Consider the following 17,393-nt stretch of genomic DNA (forward strand, 5'->3'; position numbering starts at 1 on the left):
CAGACTCCATACAGACAGTGACCCAAGGCCGGAATTGAACCCGGGTCCCTGGCGCTGTGAGGCAGCGGTGTTAACCACTGTGCCACCGTGCCACCCTAATCGCCATGAAGATTAGTGATGACGTGAATTTCAGCAGCGTGAATTTTGGGCCAGAGTGGAGCGAGTTTAACTCCTGAGTTTGCAGCATTTGCTGATGAGTCATAAAGACCAGGGAGGTGGCAGGTTTGGCACTCAGTGGCATTATTTGCTGGAAAGATTTGTGTCTCATTATCAGCCCAGCTCCTGATGTGCTTAAGTACAATGACTACTGGAATTAGTATGGACAGCAATGAGGACCAGCTAGGGTGAATAACTAGCTGCCTGCCACATGTGCTCAGACACCAAGGTTAACCACTCAAGTCCAGTATCCTGGAGTGACTATAGAACCATAACCATCAAGACTGGTGTCTTCTAGGGAAGCTGGGGGAGGGGGGGGGGGGGGGGGTGGAATTCTTTTTATCTTAAAATCCACAATATAAGAAAGCTCTGTGAGGAGTGCAACTTTCTTTGTACATAATTCAAGTATAAATAGTGATAGAGATATACAGCACGGAAACAGGCCCTTCGACCCAACTTGTCCATGCCGACCAAGTTTCCTAAACTGAACTAGTCCCATAAAGTTAAAGTTTATTTATTAGTCACAATTAAGGCTTACATTAACACTGCAATGAAGTTACTGTGAAATTCCCCTGGTCACCACACTCTGGCGCCTGTTCGGGTCAATGCACCCAACCAGCACGTCTTTCAGACTGTGGGAGGAAACCGGAGCATCCGGAGGAAATCTATGCAGACACGGGGAGAATGTGCACAGACAGTGACCTAAGCCGGGAATCGAACCTGGGTCCCTGGCGCTGTGAGGCAGCAGTGCTAACCACTGTGCCACCATGGTGAAAGAAGCAATGAAGACGCGAGGAGAAACTTTTCCACACAGCGAGTGGTTAGGATATGGAATGCAGTGCCTGAGACTGTGGTGGAGGCAGGTTCAATTGAAGTGATGGCCTAGTATTATTGCTAGCCTATTAATCCAGAAACTCAGCTAATGTTCTAAGGGACCTGGGTTCGAATCCCGCCACAGCAGATGGTGGAATTTGAATTCAATGAAGAATATCTGGAATTAAGAATCTACTGATTAACATGAAACCATTGTCGATTGTCGGAAAAACCCATCTGGTTCACTAATGTCCTTTATGGAAAGAAATCTACCATTCTTACCTGGTCAGGCCTACATGAGACAGGTCATATGTCTTCCCACAAGGTGTGTAGGCTAGGTGGATTAGCAGGGTAAATATGTGGGGTTACGGGGAGAGGGCCTGGGTAAGATGCTCTGTTGGAGAGTCGATGGGCTCCTTCTGCACTGGAGGGGTCCTATGATTCACATCGGGAAGATTTCTTGACCCACATGGAGAAGGCTTCACAGGTGACTCAAGGTCACGTAGAGTTACACATTACAGAGCCACAGCAATGTGGTTGACTCTCAACTGCCCTCCAAGGGCAACAAGGGGATGGGCAACAAATGCTGGCCCAGCCAGAGACACCCATGTCCCACGGATGAATTATAATGAGATTCAAAAGGGAATCTGGAAAAGGAAGAATGTGCAGGGTCACGGGGAGAAGGCAGGGGAGTGGCACTCGCTGAGTTGCTCAGTTGTATAGTCAGCGCAGAATGGCCTTCTCCTATAACATGATGTGAAATTCTGTCGTGCTGAACTTTCTGTCGTTGCTAATCCCACGGGAAATTAGCCACTTTTCTCATTGGGATTCGTGGCCACGGGAATTGTGGTGTGAATGGGCCTCTGCCCCCCAGTGTACATGTACACGCCCCACTCTGGAGTCACATGTAGGCCAGACCGGGTAAGGAGGGCAGATTTCCTTCCCTAGAGGACATTAGCGAACCAGATGGGTTTTTCCGATAATGGTCATCAGTTGATTCTTAATTCCAGTTATTTTTTATTGAATTCAAATTCTACCACCTGCTGTGGGCGGGATCCGAACCCGGGTCTCCAGAACATTAGGTGAGTTTGTGGATTAATAGTCTAGCGATAATACCACTAGGCCACCGCCTCAATTGAACCTGCCTCCACCACATTCTCAGGCAGACCAGTTGATTCATTTCCCACATCAGCTCTTCCTGTGGCCACTTTTGAGTGAAATGGGCAATTTCATGCTGAGTTGGCAGATGCGTGTCCAATCAGGGACTGACCAAACTTGCGTCACAGATGACTCTGACAGAGAGACGAGGAAGGGAATCTCATTCTGAGCAGATATTCTTTCCTTTGGAGGTGATGTATGCTTATCTTTGCGGTTTGTTCTAAGTGGAGGCATTCTGTAATGTGTAACTCTATGTATGTTAACGTGACCTTGAGTCACCTGTGAGTCTTTCTCCATGTGGGTCAAGAAATCTTCCCGATGTGAATCATAGGATCCCTCCAGTGCAGAAGGAGGCCATTCAGCCCATCGAGTCGGCACCGACTCTCCAACAAAGAATCTTACCCAGGCCCTCTTCCCGTAACCCCACATATTTACCCTGCTAATCCCCCGAGCCCACACACCTTGTGGGAAGACATGTGGTCTGTCTCGAGGGCAGGTTTTTCAATTTTCACTTTCTGCATGACTTTCCTTCCCCTTTATGGAGGAAGGAAAGAAAAAGAATTGGTTGGCACGGTGTTTAGCACTGCTGCTTCACAGCGCCAGGGACCCAGGTTCGATTCCCGGCTTGGGCCACTGTCTGTGTGGAGTTTACGCGTTCTCCCCGTGTTAGCGTGGGTTTCCTCCGGGTGCTCCGGTTTCCTCCCACAGTCTGAAAGACGTGCTGGTTAGGGTGCATTGACCCAAACAGGCGCCGGACTGTGGCGACTAGGGGAATCTCACAGTAACTTCATTGCAGTGTTAATGTAAGTCATACTTGATCAATAAATAAACTTTAAAAATGGCTTCCCTCATGATCATGGAAGCTGTGCTTGGAACTGTAGGATAAATTCAGGCTTGCATTTAATTAGCGCTGTGCAAATGACCTCAGAATGTCAGAGCCATAAGAGTACAGACGAGGCCCTTCAGCCCATCGAGTGTGCGCCAGTGGAACTACACTAAATCGACACTAGTCCCACCTTCCAGCACTCGGCCCATTGCCTTGAATGTTGTGACATTTCAAGTGCTAATCCATGTACTTTTTAAAGGTTGTGAGGTTTCCCGCCTCTCGGGCAGTGCATTCCAGACTCACAACACCCCCCCCCGGGTGAAAAAAGTGTTCCTCAAATCCCCCCTAAACCTCCTGCCCCTCACCTTAAAATGCTATCCCCCTCAGTATTGACCCTTCAATTAAGGGGAATAGCTACTTCCCATCCACCCTGTCCACACATAGGATATAGGAGCAGAATTAGGCCATTTGGCCCATCGATTCTGCTTTGTCATTCAATCATGGCTAATATGATTCTCATCCCCATTCTGCCTTCCCCCCAACCCTTGATCCCCTTATTGATCAAGAACCGATCTATCTCTGTCTTAAAGACACTCAATGACCTGCCCTCCACAGCCCTCTGTGGCAAAGAGTTCCACAGATTCACCACTCTCTGGCTGAAGAAATTCCTCCTCATCTCTGTTTTAAAGGAGCGTCTCTTCACTCTGAGGTTGTGCCTCTGAGGTTCTAGTCTCTCCCACTAGTGGAAACATCCTCTCCACGTCCACTCTATCCAAGCCTCTCAGTATCCTGTAAGTTTCAATAAGATCCCCCCTCATCCTTCTAAACTTCATCGAGTACAGACCCAGAGTCCTCAACCGTTCCTCATATGACAAACTGTTCATTCCCTGGGATCATTCTTGTGAACCTCCTCTGGGGCCCCCTCCAAGGCCAGCACATCCTTCCTTAGGTAGGGGGTCCAAACTGCTCACGATATTCCAAGTGGGGTTTGACCAGAGCCTTATTTTTTTTTCAAAAATATACTTTATTCATAAATACTCTGAAATAAACCATTACAGAAACGACATTTCCAATCATTACAAACAGTGCAAAAAGCAGTCACATTTACAATTTCCTTAACTTCAATAGTTTACAGTGCTCTGTTCCAAGACATTACATACATTAGAGTTCAGTTTTTCAACAAACTATATGCATTCCTCACATTTCACTGTGTGCTGTTTTTACAGAGTTCCACACAGTTACGCAGTCCGAGGGTTTTTTACAGTTACTGGCCCCTCGGTCTGCCTTGGTTGAAAGCTTTAAAATGGTGGCCTTTCCCCATTGTGCCTTTGCAGCGGCTGCCCCAAGCTTGAGAGCATCCCTCAGCACATAGCCCTGGACCTTGGAATGTGCCAGTCTGCAACACTCGGTCGAGGACAAATCTTTACACTGGAAGATCAGCAAGTTTCGGGCAGACCAAAGAGCGCCCTTCACCGAGTTGATGACCCTCCAGCAGCAGTTGATATTGGTCTCGGTGTGCGTCCCCGGAAACAGCCCGTAGAGCGCAGCGCCCTGCGTCACCGAGCTGCTGGGGATGAACCTCGACAAACACCACTGCATCTCACTCCAGACCTTCTTTGCAAAGGCACATTCCACAAGGAGGTGTGCGACCGTCTCATCACTCCCGCAGCCGCTCCGAGGGCAGCGCGCAGTGGTGTTGAGACCTCAAGCGTGCATGAAGGATCTGACGGGGAGTGCCCTTCTCACCACCAGCCAAGCCGGGGTCTTGGTGCTTGTTTGTGAGTTCTGGTGATGAGGCATTCTGCCAGATGACACTGACAGTCTGCTCAGGGAACCATGCGACAGGATCCACCATCTCCTTTTCCCTCAGGGTCTCGAGGACATTACGCGCTGGCCAGAGCCTTATTTTTAAAAAATTTATATCTGATTCAATCCAATCCAATTCAAAGTCTCAACAAGTGAGACATTCCAGATCCAAGCTGACAAGACAGACTGACCACTTCCTGTCATGGGCTTGATCTACATGATCCAAGCTGATTAGAGTAAGCATTGAACATAAGAACTAGGAGCAGGAGTAGGCCATCTGGCCCCTCGAGCCTGCTCCGCCATTCAATAAGATCATGGCTGATCTTTTCATGGACTCAGCTCCACTTATCCGTCCGCTCACCATAACCCTTAATTCCTTTACTGTTCAAAGATTTATCTATCCTTGCCTTAAAAACATTCAATGAGCTAGCCTCAACTGCTTCACTGGACAGGGAATTCCACAGATTCACAACCATTTGATGGAAGAAGTTCGTCCTCAACTCAGTCCTAAATCTGCTCCCCCTTATTTTGAGGCCATGCCCCCTAGTTCTAGTTTCACATGCCAGCGGAAACAACTTCCCTGCTTCTATCTTATTTATTCCCTTCATAATCTTGTATGTTTCTAACCGATCTCCCCTCATTCTTCTGAATTCCAATGAGTATAGCCCCAGTCTACTCAGTCTCTCCTCATAAGCCAACCCTCTCAACTCCAGAATCAACCTAGTGAATCTCCCCTGCACCCCCTCCAGTCATGATGTGGAGATGCCGGCGTTGGACTGGGGTAAACACAGTAAGAAGTTTAACAACACCAGGTTAAAGTCCAACAGGTTTATTTGGTAGCAAAAGCCACCAAATAAACCTGTTGGACTTTAACCTGGTGTTGTTAAACCCCCTCCAGTGCCAGCATATCCCTTCTCAAGTAAGGAGACCAAAACTGTACACAGTACTCCTCCAAGGCTTGATCTCATTTGCATCTTAGCCAAAAGGCTTAGATGTCGCTTTTTAAAATTGCTTCAAATGAAGCCTCAGTGTAACCTCATGACTTCAACCAAGTGCAGAACAGCAAAACTACACTTGATCTTTGCCAAAAGGCTGAGCAGTACATCCCAGACGCCAGAGAGGCTATTGCTGATTCGCTAAATGTGACTGAGTTCCACATTCTCACCACCCTCTTAGTAAAGATGATTCTCTTAATCTCCTGATTGGAGCTCTCAAACTTTGTTGTATTTGGTCTTCGTCACAGGAGGGCATTTCACCTGGAATATACAGCAGGGACACAGTGTTCAGCTTACCCTGCCAGTCCAGTATTTATATTCCAATTGGAATGGTCCCACCCACTTTCCAACTAACCCCATCAGCATATACTTTCATTCCTTTCTCCCTCATATGTTTATCTGGTTCTCTGTGAATGCAGCTGTGCTATTCACCGTGACAGTTCCTTGTGGCAGCGATTCCCACACTCTCTCTAGATGAAGAAGTTTATTCGGGATTCCCAGTTGGATTTGTCAATGTCTGTTTAATATTTAAGATTCCCTGCTTTTGCCTTCCCCGCAAGTGGAAACATCCGTGTCCACCTCTTTTTTTTTGGGATGTGGGCATCGCATTTATTGCCCTCCCCCAGTTGCCCTTGAACTGGGTGGCTTGCTAAGCCATTTCAGAGGGCATGTAAGAGTTGACCACATTTCTGTGGGTCAGTTGTCACATGTAGGACATCAGTGAACCAGATAGGTTTTTACGACACTTGTCATGGTCATCATTAGACTTTTAATTCCAGATGTTTTTGAATTGAATTTAAATTCCACCATTTGCTGTGGTGGGATTCGAACCCAGGTCCCAGAGCATTAGCCGGGGTCCCCAGCGACACTATCACTGTGCCACTATCTCCTTTATTGATTCATTTTGTAGTCTTAAAGACCTCTATTAAGACCTCTTAATCTAAAAGACCTCTATTAAATTGGGTGGCACAGTGGTTAGCACTGCTGTCTCACAGCGCCAGGGACCCGGGTCACTGCCCATGTGACGTTTGCACATTCTTCTGCGTGGGTTTCCTCCGGGTGCTCCGGTTTCTCCCACAGTCCAAAGATGTGCGGGTTAGGTTGATTGGCCATGCTAAATTCTCCCTTAGTGTCAGGGGTACTAGGAGGGTAAATATGTGGGGTTACGGGGATAGGACCTAAGATGTGGGGGTTAGGTGGATTGGCCATGCTAAATTGCCCCTTAGTGTGAAGGGGACTAGCTAACTTGGGGTTACAGGGGATAGGACCTGGGTGGGATTGTGGTTGGTGCAGACTTGATGGGCCGAATGGCCTCCTTCTGCACTGTAGGGATTCTATGATAGGATCTGGGTGGGATTGTTGTCAGTGCAGGCTTGATGGGCCGAAGGGCCTCCTCTGTATTGTAGGGATTCTATGATAAGTTACCTCTCCGTCTTCTTCCTGGAGTAAAAAGGCACAGCCTGTTCAATCACTCCTGACAGGTTTAACCTGTAAGGGTGATGGAACTAAGGCACGTAGATGGAGTTCGGACACAGATCACTGATCTCACTGAATGCCGAAACGGGCTGGAGAGGGCACGTGGCCTACACCTGATCCTTTGTTGCTAAGAGCTTGTTTGGATGTGGTCATTCATTGAGCCTACACCGACAACAATCCCACTCAGGTCCCAGCCCCGTAACCCCATATATTTACCCTCCTAGTACCCCTGACACTAAGGGGCAGTTTAACAGGGCCAATCCACCTAACCCGCACATCTTTGGAGTGTGGGATGAAACCGGAGCACCCGGAGGAAACCCACGCAGACACGGGGAGAATGTGCAAACTCCACACAGACAGTGACCCAAGCCGGGAATCGAACCCGGGTCCTTGGTGCTGTGAGGCAGCAGTGCTAATCAACAAGCATTCCCCAGAAGTCCTACTCAGCTGCCATGCCCAGTTGTGTAGATTGATTCCAATCCTTTTATCCCACATGCGTAATTCCGATCACGTTCCCATTTATTTCCTTGTATTTTCATGAAGTAGGAGCCACTCCACAGAGCCGGTCTGGATGGAGTGAGCAGGGCTGTTGCTGTCAGCAGGGGTGGGGTGAGGAATGGTTTGGCATGTCCATCCTCTGCAACCTCGCACCTTCAAACATTCCCTTACTCCGCCCTAGAGCTCCTTCACCCAGGAAGGAGATGGTAACAGAAGTGGTTTTTGGCCCATTCACCAAAATCTCTCCATCTCACAGCTTGGAATTGAAGCCGAGACCGGCAAAGTCATTATCTTTGATGAGAAAGGAGGGAAGGGAATGAGATCAGACTTGACCTGGTGAGACGAGGGAAGCTTGAGTTGTTTTCCCGACGGCAGGAGTAAGCTAAGCAATCATAGAATCCCTATGGTGCAGAAGCAGGCCCTTTGGCCCATCGAGCCTGCGCCGACAACAATCCCACCCAGGCCCTATCCCCCTAACCCCACGTATTTACCTGCTAGTCTCCCCGACACTAAGGGGCAATTTAGCATTGTGGCGTATTGGACTAAATTGGACCGCTCTTTCAAAGAGCCATCACCAACTCAATGGGCCAAATGGCCATCTTCTGCAGGATTCTTAGGATCATACGGTGCAGAAGGAGGCTATTTGGCCCATCAAGCCTGCACTGACCACCCAGGCCCTATCCCCATAACCCCATGTATTTACCCTAGCTAGTATCCCTGACACAAAGGGGCAATATTATCATGGCCAATCCACCTAACCTGCACATCTTTGGACACTAAGGGGCAAAAGTAGCATGGCCAATCCACCTAACCTACACATCTTTGGACACTAAGGGGCAATTTAGCATGGCCAATCCACCTAACCTGCACATTTTTGGACACTAAGGGGCAATATTAGCATGGCCAATCCACCTAACCTGCACATCTTTGGAATGTGGGAGGAAATCTCTGATTTTATATGTGTAAACTTCCTAGACTCGGGGGGGGGTGGGATTTTCTGGCAGCCTCAAAACCGGAAAATCCCTCCCGAGGTCAACGGACCTTCGCACGGTCTCACCCACCCTCCCCCCCCACCCCCCCCCCCCCACCCACGCTATGATTCCCCTGGTGGCTGGGACGGGGAAATTCCACCTTGGGTGTCTGGGTATTATGCCAGGAGCTGTATTCACTCAGGGAGCCTTGTAAGTAATCTTGAATGGGGTTAGCCTGTAGGTAAGAAGTCCAGCTCCATCAGTTGGGAGTGGCAGCTGCATTTACTTTTGTTCTGAAAGGGACATTGACAAAGGAATGCACAGAAGCAGATCCCTGTATGTGTTCTGCTTTACACTTCCCTACTGAAGCCATTCCCCGCGACACCAGTGGGCAATTATTGGTCCACAAAACTACTTTAAGGTTCTCCCCCTCCTAACAATCAGATTATTCAACCATTTTAGCACTTGGCTGTTTTTGAGAGCCTCCCATGAGCAAATTGACTGCGACATTTCCCCCTCGTGCCCTTATTCCCAGATCGAGCACACTTAGTATGGGCGGCCCAGTGGCACAGTGGTTAGCACTGCTGCCTCATAGCGCCAGGGGCCCAGGTTTGATTCCTGGCTTGGGTCACTGTGGTTCACTCTTATTAAGGTTGAATGATTGGGTTATTTATTTATTTATTGGTGTCACAAGTAAGGCTTACATTAACACTGCAATGAAGTTACTGTGAAAATCCCCCTGTCCCCACATCTGTTCGGGTACACTGAGGGAGAATTTAGCATGGCCAATCCACCTAACCAGCACGTCATTCGGACTATAGGTGGAAGAGTCAATTACTAGGGGGCATAGGTTTAAGGTGCGAGGGGCAAGGTTTAAAGGAGATGTACGAAGCAGATTTTTTACACAGAGGGTGGTGGGTGCCTGGAACTCGTTGCTGAGGGAGGTAGTGGAAGCGGATACGGTAGTGACTTTTAAGGGGCGTCTTGACAAGTACATGAATAGGATGGGAATAGAGGGATATGGTCCCCGGAAGCGTAGGGGGTTTTAGTTAAGTCGGGCAGCATGGTCGGTGCAGGCTTGGAGGGCCGAAGGGCCTGTTCCTGTGCTGTAATTTTCTTTGTTGTTTGAAACCGGAGCACCCAGAGGAAGCCCACTCGGACACGGGGAGAACGTGCAGACTCCACACAGACAGTGACCCAAGCTGGGATTTGAACCCGGGTCCCTGGCGCTGTGAAGCAGCAGTGCTAACCACTGTGCCGCCGTGCTAAATTCTCCCTCAGTTTACCCAAACTGGCGCCAGAGTGTGGCGATAGGGGATTTTCACAGTCACAGTGTTAATGTAAGCCTATTTGGGACATTAATAAATCAACTTAAAAAGACTTGAACTTTGGATTCGGCTACTTCAGGGATGGAAACATCCCAGAGTGCTGATAGCGGCCTCCCAGAAGGATCACCTCACCTCTCAGTGGGTCTGAGCTGAAACCCTGTTAAATGTTGACCTCCTAACATTCTTTTATTTTGTTCCTTCCCTCTAGGATTGAAACATCACAGATTTCTCTCGTAAGTACGAAGCCGCTTTAAGGGTTATGTTTTTGTTGCAAGCTGCAGAAATGTTTACATATCTTTATTCTGAGGTGATATGTTCAGACATGCCAACCTTATCATATCTTAGTAGAAATAAACCTTTTTTAAAAAAAAAAAATTCTTGCACCGGACGTGGGCGTAACAGCCAGCATTCGCTATCCATCCCTTGAGCTTGGCGAGGCGGTGGTGTAGTGGTATTATCACTCGATTAGTAATCCAGAGACCCAGGGTAATGCTCCAGGGACCTGGGTTCGAATCCCGCCATGGCAGATGTTGAAATTTGAATTCAATAAAAATATGAAATTAAAAGTCTACTCGTGACCATGAAACCGCTGTCATAACAGCCCATCTAGTTCACTAATGTCCCTTTAGGGAAGGAAATCTGCCATCTTTACCCGGTCTGGCCTACATGTGACTCCAGAGCCACAGCAACGTGTTTGGTTTTTAACTGCCCTCCCCCAAGGCAATGAGGAATAGGCAAAAAATGCCAACCCCAGCCAGTGATGCCCACGTCTCATAAACGGAAATAAACCCCAAACTGAGTGGCTTGCTAAACCATTTCACAAGCAGATGAGAACCATTCAGAGTCATTGCTGTGGCTCTGAAGTCGCATGTAGGCCAGACCTGGTAAGGACGGCAGATTCCCTTCCCTAAAGAGACATTAGTAAACCAGATCAGTTTTTACAACAATCAATGATAGTTTGACTGTGGTCACCAATACTAGCTTTTGCTTTTGGCGGCACAGTGGTTAGCACTGCTGCCTCATCGGGGACCTGGTTCGATTGCCGGCTTGGATCACTGTCTGTGTGGAGTTTGCACGTTCTCCCCATATCTATGTGGGTTTCCTCCGGGAGATTAGTGACGTTGCCACTACACCACTGTCTCCTCCATGAAATTTGGCTGAAAGCTGACTTGTCTATCTCACATCTTGCGGAAGGCTGGTGTATCTCACATCTCCCTCTGGAACTCCCCAGTTCCCTCATCACATAACCCATCCTACAAACTTTAGCTTCCCAAAGCTCAATTCAATTTTGGTTAATTCATTAACTAAACCTGGAATAAAGAGCAATGGTGACCATGAAACTGTTGGAAAAACCCATCTGCTTCACTCATGACCTTCAGGGGAGGAAATCTGTCGTCCTTACCTGGTCTGACCTATATGTATAATGACTTCGGACCCACAGTTGGGGTGGCACGGTGGAGCAGTGGTTCGCACTGCTGCCTCACAGTGCCAGGGACCCAGGTTCGATTCCCGCCTCGGGTCAGTGTCTGTATGAAGTTTGCACGTTCTCCCCGTGTCTGCGTGGGTTTCCTCCGGGTGCTCCGGTTTCCTCCCACATTCTGAAAGATGTGCTGGTTGGGGGCACTGACCCGAACAGGCGCTGGAGTGTGGCGACTAGGAGATTTTCACAGTAGCTTCATCGCAGTATAATTAATAAATTAATGTTAATAAATAATGACATGCTCATAAATAAAGCAGTGTTGCCAGAGAGTTGTCTGATTGGCGGGACCTTGAACTTCTGTCACCAACTTGACCAGCTCAGTGCCTTCTAGAGGCCCAGCTCAGTCGGCACTGCCAAGTGGAGGGAGGGACAACGCTGAAGCAGGTGCTAAGCATGGTTGAATGGGTTGCGATTTGCTATGAACTGACATCCGATAGCCCGTGGGATTGAGGCAACGGCCTGGGGAGGGGAGGCCAGGCCACACTCTGTATTCAAATTATTTCCACACTCCATTTGGTAATCTCCCCTCCCCCCATGTGCATCCGTCCCGAGCACCCTGGGGTGCCAGATTAAGAGTCTGAAGTGCCGTGCGCACAAACATGGAGAGGAAACAGATGGGAGCTTGAGTTTTAACCTCACGGCCCCCATCCACCTGAGTTACCACGGGCGTTAATTTGTCAGAGCAAGCCACCAGAACCAATTCACCAATCTGTTTATTGACACACATTTAGAATGAAACATTATACCAAAGCCTCTTGTGGAAATATTCAAATTTACTGGCCCCATGCCAGACATGCGAGTCACGGCTGAGCCAGGGTTTTGCAAATACATTTCATTTATTTTTCTTTTAAACCAATGTGCTTGCCTTAATTCTCCGCTCCGCGTTCCCAGTTGCAGAGCTGAGGTCTCTGCACACTGTTACGATGAACAAGATAACAAACTAAGACCACTCCTGCTCTGTCAGATGGACACAAAAGGTCCCAGGGCTGTTTTTGAGAAGAGGAGCACAGGGGGGGGGGGCAGTTTCTCCCCCTCTGCCCTGCACCCCCGATCAAAATTTAAAGTTTATTTATTAGCGTCGCAAGTAGCCTTACATTCATAAGAACATAACAACATAAGAACCAGGAGCAGGAGTAGGCCATCTGGCCCCTCGAGCCTGTTCCGCCATTCAATAACATCATGGCTGATCTTTTCGTGGACTCAGCTCCACTTACCCGCCCGCTCACCATAACCCTTAATTCCTTTGCTGTTCAAAAATCTATCTGTATAAAAGCAAATTACTGCGGGTGCTGGAATCTGAAACCAAAAGAGAAAACGCTGGAAAATCTCAGCAGGTCTGGCAGCATCTGTAAGGAGAGAAAAGAATGTGGCGACTTAGGGGAATTTCACAATAACTTCATTGCAACATTAATGTAAGCCTTACTTGTGACTAATAAATAAACTTTACTTTAATAAAATAAACTAAACTCAGATTAGACTTTATTAGACTGGGACTTTTTTCTCTGGAGCGTAGGAGGCTGAGGGGTGATCTTATCGAGTTCTATAAAATAATGAGGGGCACAGATCAGCTCGATAGTCAATATCTTTTCCCACAGGTAGCGGTGTCTAACATTAGAGGGCATAGGTTTAAGGTGAGAGGGGAGAGATACAAAAGGGTCCAGAGAGGCAATTTTTTCACAGAGGGTGGTGAGTGTCTGGAACAAGTTGCCAGAGGTAGTAGTAGAGGCGGGTACAATTTTGTCCTTTAAAAAGCATTTAGATAGTTACATGGGTAAGATGGGTGTAGAGGGATATGGACTAAACGTGGGAAATTGGGACTGATTTCGTGGTTAAAAAAAAAAGGGGGCGGCATGGACAAGTTAGGCCGAAGGGCCTGTTTCCATGCTAAAGTTAAAAGTTTATTTATTGGTCACAAGTAAGGCTTACATTAACACTGCAATGAAGTTATTGTGAAATTCCCCTAGTCGCCACACTCCGGTGCCTGTTCGGGTCAATGCCCCGAACCAGCGCGTCTTTCGGACTGTGGGAGGAAACTGGAGCACCCGGAGGAAACCCACGCAGACACGGGGAGAACATGCAAACTCCACACAGCGAGTAACCCGAGCCGGGAATCAAACCCAGGCCCTTGAGGCAGCAGTGCTAACCCACTGTGCCACCGTGCCGCCATAATGTTGTAAACCTCCATGACTCTGTGACACCAAAACTGTTCACAGTACTCCAGGTGTGGCCTCACCAGTGCCATTTAGCAAATGCTTCATTGACTGAAGCATCTGGGGGAAATCCTCGGGAAGCGAAAGGTGCTCCATCGGCACAAGTTTAATGTTTTGTGGGCTGCAAAGGGGAGGAGATCCTTACTCTGCTCCACGGATCACGGGATGTCCAAGAAAGTGAGGGGGGGGGTGTTGGGGGAAGAGCATGTGTAAATGAGGTGTGTGTTAGCTAACTCTGACCGTTCCGTTTCTTTGCAGTATCCTGAGGCAGTAACATATGAAACAGAATCGTACAGCAAGCACCCAACTGCCTTCTGCTCCTATTATGTTGCTGAGCCAGAGCAGCCGACAGGTCAGTGGCTTAGGTATCGGACCGAGATTGAAAGCGACCATCCATTTTCTCCTTACTATCGGACGCCATCCCCTCCCCCGCTCCCAACTCCCGTCCCCCCCATCTATCATCTCTCCTTATTTAAGCTTCACACTACATTCCCATGGCACACTGGTTTGATTTATTATTGTCACATGTATCGGTATACAGTGAAAAGTATTGTTTCTTGCGCACTATGTAGGCAAAGCATACTGTTCATAGAGTACTGTAATGACTTTAATCAAACAATTGAGGTGGGCCTGTTAGAATATGAACTCCCTGATTAAGGGCCAGCACAGTTGATGCCTTCCGTGCCCGCTTGTCCATGACGCCCCTTTTTTTTTAACCACTAAATCAGTCCCAATTTCCCACGTTTGGTCCATATCCCTCTATACCCATCTTACCCATGTAACTGTCTAAATGCTTTTTAAAAGACAAAATTGTACCCGCCTCTACTACTGCCTCTAGCAGCTCGTTCCAGACAATCACCACCCTCTGTGAAAAAATTGCCCCTCTGGGCCCTTTTGTATCTCTCCCCTCTCAACTTAAACCTATGCCCTCTAGTTTTAGACTCCGCTACCTGTGGGAAAAGATATTGACTATCTAGCTGATCTATGCCCCTCATTATTTTTTAGACCTCTATAAGATCACCCCTCAGCCTCCGACGCTCCAGAGACTGGGGTGTATTATTGACCCCTTTTAATCACATTTTTATTTGATGTTTTAAGTTTCTTTTCCACTTTGTCTTTTATTTCGGGCGGTTCCGCTCCTTTTAGGGAGCTGCCCCCTTTGAGTCGTCCCTGAGTTAATTTGATTTAGTTTATTTGGTTGGCATCAAAAGATGTCCCTGATTAAGGGCCAAATTGATGGGCCAATCAGGGAGCCTCTTGCTTTGTATTTAACCAGGCGTGTCAGTTCCTCTGGGACCCCGAGTGTAGACTGCAAACTGAAAACGCTCTGTATGCTGTTGTCGGACTTGTAAATAAAGAGATTTTGGTGAAGGGATTTCTGCCTCCGAGGACCTATTGCAAGTACATAGGGGAGAAGGAAACGAGAGAGTGCAGAATGTAGTGTTACAGTCATAGCTAGGGTGTAGGGAAAGGTCAACTTAATGCAAGATAGGTCCATTCAAAAGTCTGATGGCAGCAGGGAAGACGCTGCTCTTGAGTCAGTTGGTACGTGACCTCAGACTTTTGTATCTTTTTCCCGACGGAAGAAGGTGGGAGAGAGAATGTCCGGGGTGGGTGGGGTCCTTGACTATGCTGGCTGCTTTTCCGAGGCAGCGGGAAGTGTCGACAGAGTCAATGGATGGATTTGAGTGGTGGATTGGGCTGTGTTCACGACCCTTTGTAGTTCCTTGCGGTCTTGGGCAGAGCAGGAATCATACCAAGCTGTGATACAACCAGAAAGAATGCTTTCTATGGTGCATCTGTAAAGAGTCGTAACTGACATGCCAAATTTCCTTAGTCTTCTGAGAAAGTAGAGGCGTTGGTGGCCTTTCTCAATTATAGTGTCGGCATGGAGGGACCAGGACAGCTGCTGTCAGAGTCTTGCTGGTGGGAAAGTAAGCACAGGGTCTGAGGTTAATGATGTGGCAGAAATCTGGGACATGGCACCCCTAACGAACTGCTTCCTCTTGTTTCTAGATCATTACTGGACGGGCTCCGACCACCACAGCCTGAGCTACGATCATTTTGACGGTGGGCAGTTCACGCAGCTCCAGAATGTGCCGGTCTCCCACTTGCAGAGTCTGTACCCGCAGTTCCCCCTGGAGGTGGTCAGCACCCCTGACCCTTCACTGCCCAATCACACCACCTGCCCACTGGAGGAGGACTACAACCAGGTAGCGTCTCCCACATTTGCCGACGGCACCAAGCTTGGAGGAGTAACAGAGAATGAGCTGACACACGTGGACTGCCACAGGACTTGGGTGGGTTGGCAGAACGGACAGATAAGGGGGAATTTAACACTGAGAAAAAGGCGACGCATTTTGACAGAAGGAATAGCGAGATGAAATGTAGATTAAACAGCACCATTCTAATGAATGTGCAGGAACAGAGGGGCTTGGGGTGCATTGATTTTTGAAGTTATAGAAATCATAGAAATCATAGAAACCCTACAGTACAGAAAGAGGCCATTCGGCCCATCGAGTCTGCACCGACCATAATCCCACCCAGGCCCTACCCCCATATATTTACCCACTAATCCCTCTAACCTATGCATCTCAGGACACTAAGGGCAATTTTTATCATGGTCAATCAACCTAACCCGCACATCTTTGGACTGTGGGAGGAAACCGGAGCACCCGGAGGAAACCCACACAGACATGGGGAGAATGTGCAGACTCCACACAGACAGTGACCCAAACCGGGAATCAAACCCGGGTCCCTGACGCTGTGAGACCGCAGTGCTAACCACTGTGCCAAATCCTTCAACACTGGGAGTCAACAGCAAGCACAGTTGGCATGGAGACCTCTCAAAGTGGTTAAGCAGCATCTTTATCTTTTTCTTTCTGGGGCCTTTATTTCTGATTCTCTTTTGCTCTTTACCATACTACTATTGGATATAATCTTCAATTGTCTTGCGTTCTCTGCCTCAAGGTGGCACAATGGTTAGCACTGCTGCCTCGCAGTGCCAGGGACCCGGGTTCAATTCCTGGCTTGAGTCACTCTCTGTGCGAAGTCTGCACGTTCTCCCCGTGTCTGCGTGGGTTTCCTCTGGGTGCTCCGGTTTCCTCCCACAGTCCAAAGATGTGCGGGTTAGGTGGATTGGCCATTGTAAATTGCCACTTAGTGTCAGGGGGGACTAGCTAGGGTAAATGCATGGGGTTATGGGGATTGGGCCTGGGTGGGATTGTGGTCGGTGCAGACTCGATGGGCTGAATGGCCTCCTTCTGCACTGTAGGGATTCTATGATTCTGCGACTCACAGGATAGGACAAGGAGACAGGTCCTGACTCCACCCCAGCCAGAACCGGGATCAAACTTCGTGTTGTTGGCACCAAATTGGCCATCCAGCCAATTGCACTCCCCCCTCCCTCCCAACAAGGAGTCCATGTTGCTGTGGCAACAACCACTTTTACCCACATGTTGTAGTAAGGAGCTATGGATAGTGAGGGGGTAGAGGCTCCAACATTCTTTCCATCACTGCCAATGGCGCGAGTTGGAAGGATTTGCGAGTCGGTACCTATTCGGCTGTGTTATAAACGCATCTTCCTTGACCAGCAAGTCCTGGGGTGGTATTTGTACCCAAAGCTTCCTGGGATCAGATGCAGTGATGCTCACCCCACTGCCCCCACGCCCTCCTG

At 48.4% G+C, this 17,393-nt stretch overlaps 1 protein-coding gene across 4 annotated transcripts in view; it reads left to right on the plus strand.

Annotated features, from left to right (window-relative positions):
• Positions 1-17,393, plus strand: part of LOC144509009 (transcription factor PU.1-like) — a 33,066-nt gene that overhangs the window by 6,834 nt on the left and 8,839 nt on the right. Inside the window, exons 2-5 of one of the 4 annotated variants that reach the window (XM_078237251.1) lie at positions 4,288-4,731; positions 10,236-10,260; positions 13,976-14,069; positions 15,734-16,017. In XM_078237251.1, the coding sequence (XP_078093377.1) occupies positions 4,288-4,731; positions 10,236-10,260; positions 13,976-14,069; positions 15,734-16,017 (847 nt within the window). The remainder of the gene's footprint in view (positions 1-4,287; positions 4,732-10,235; positions 10,261-13,975; positions 14,070-15,733; positions 16,018-17,393) is intronic. The other 3 variants (XM_078237252.1, XM_078237253.1, XM_078237254.1) reach the window with 3 other exon arrangements.

This window comes from Mustelus asterias, chromosome 21 (assembly GCF_964213995.1).
Source record: "Mustelus asterias chromosome 21, sMusAst1.hap1.1, whole genome shotgun sequence".
Classification (NCBI taxonomy): Eukaryota; Metazoa; Chordata; class Chondrichthyes; order Carcharhiniformes; family Triakidae; genus Mustelus; species Mustelus asterias.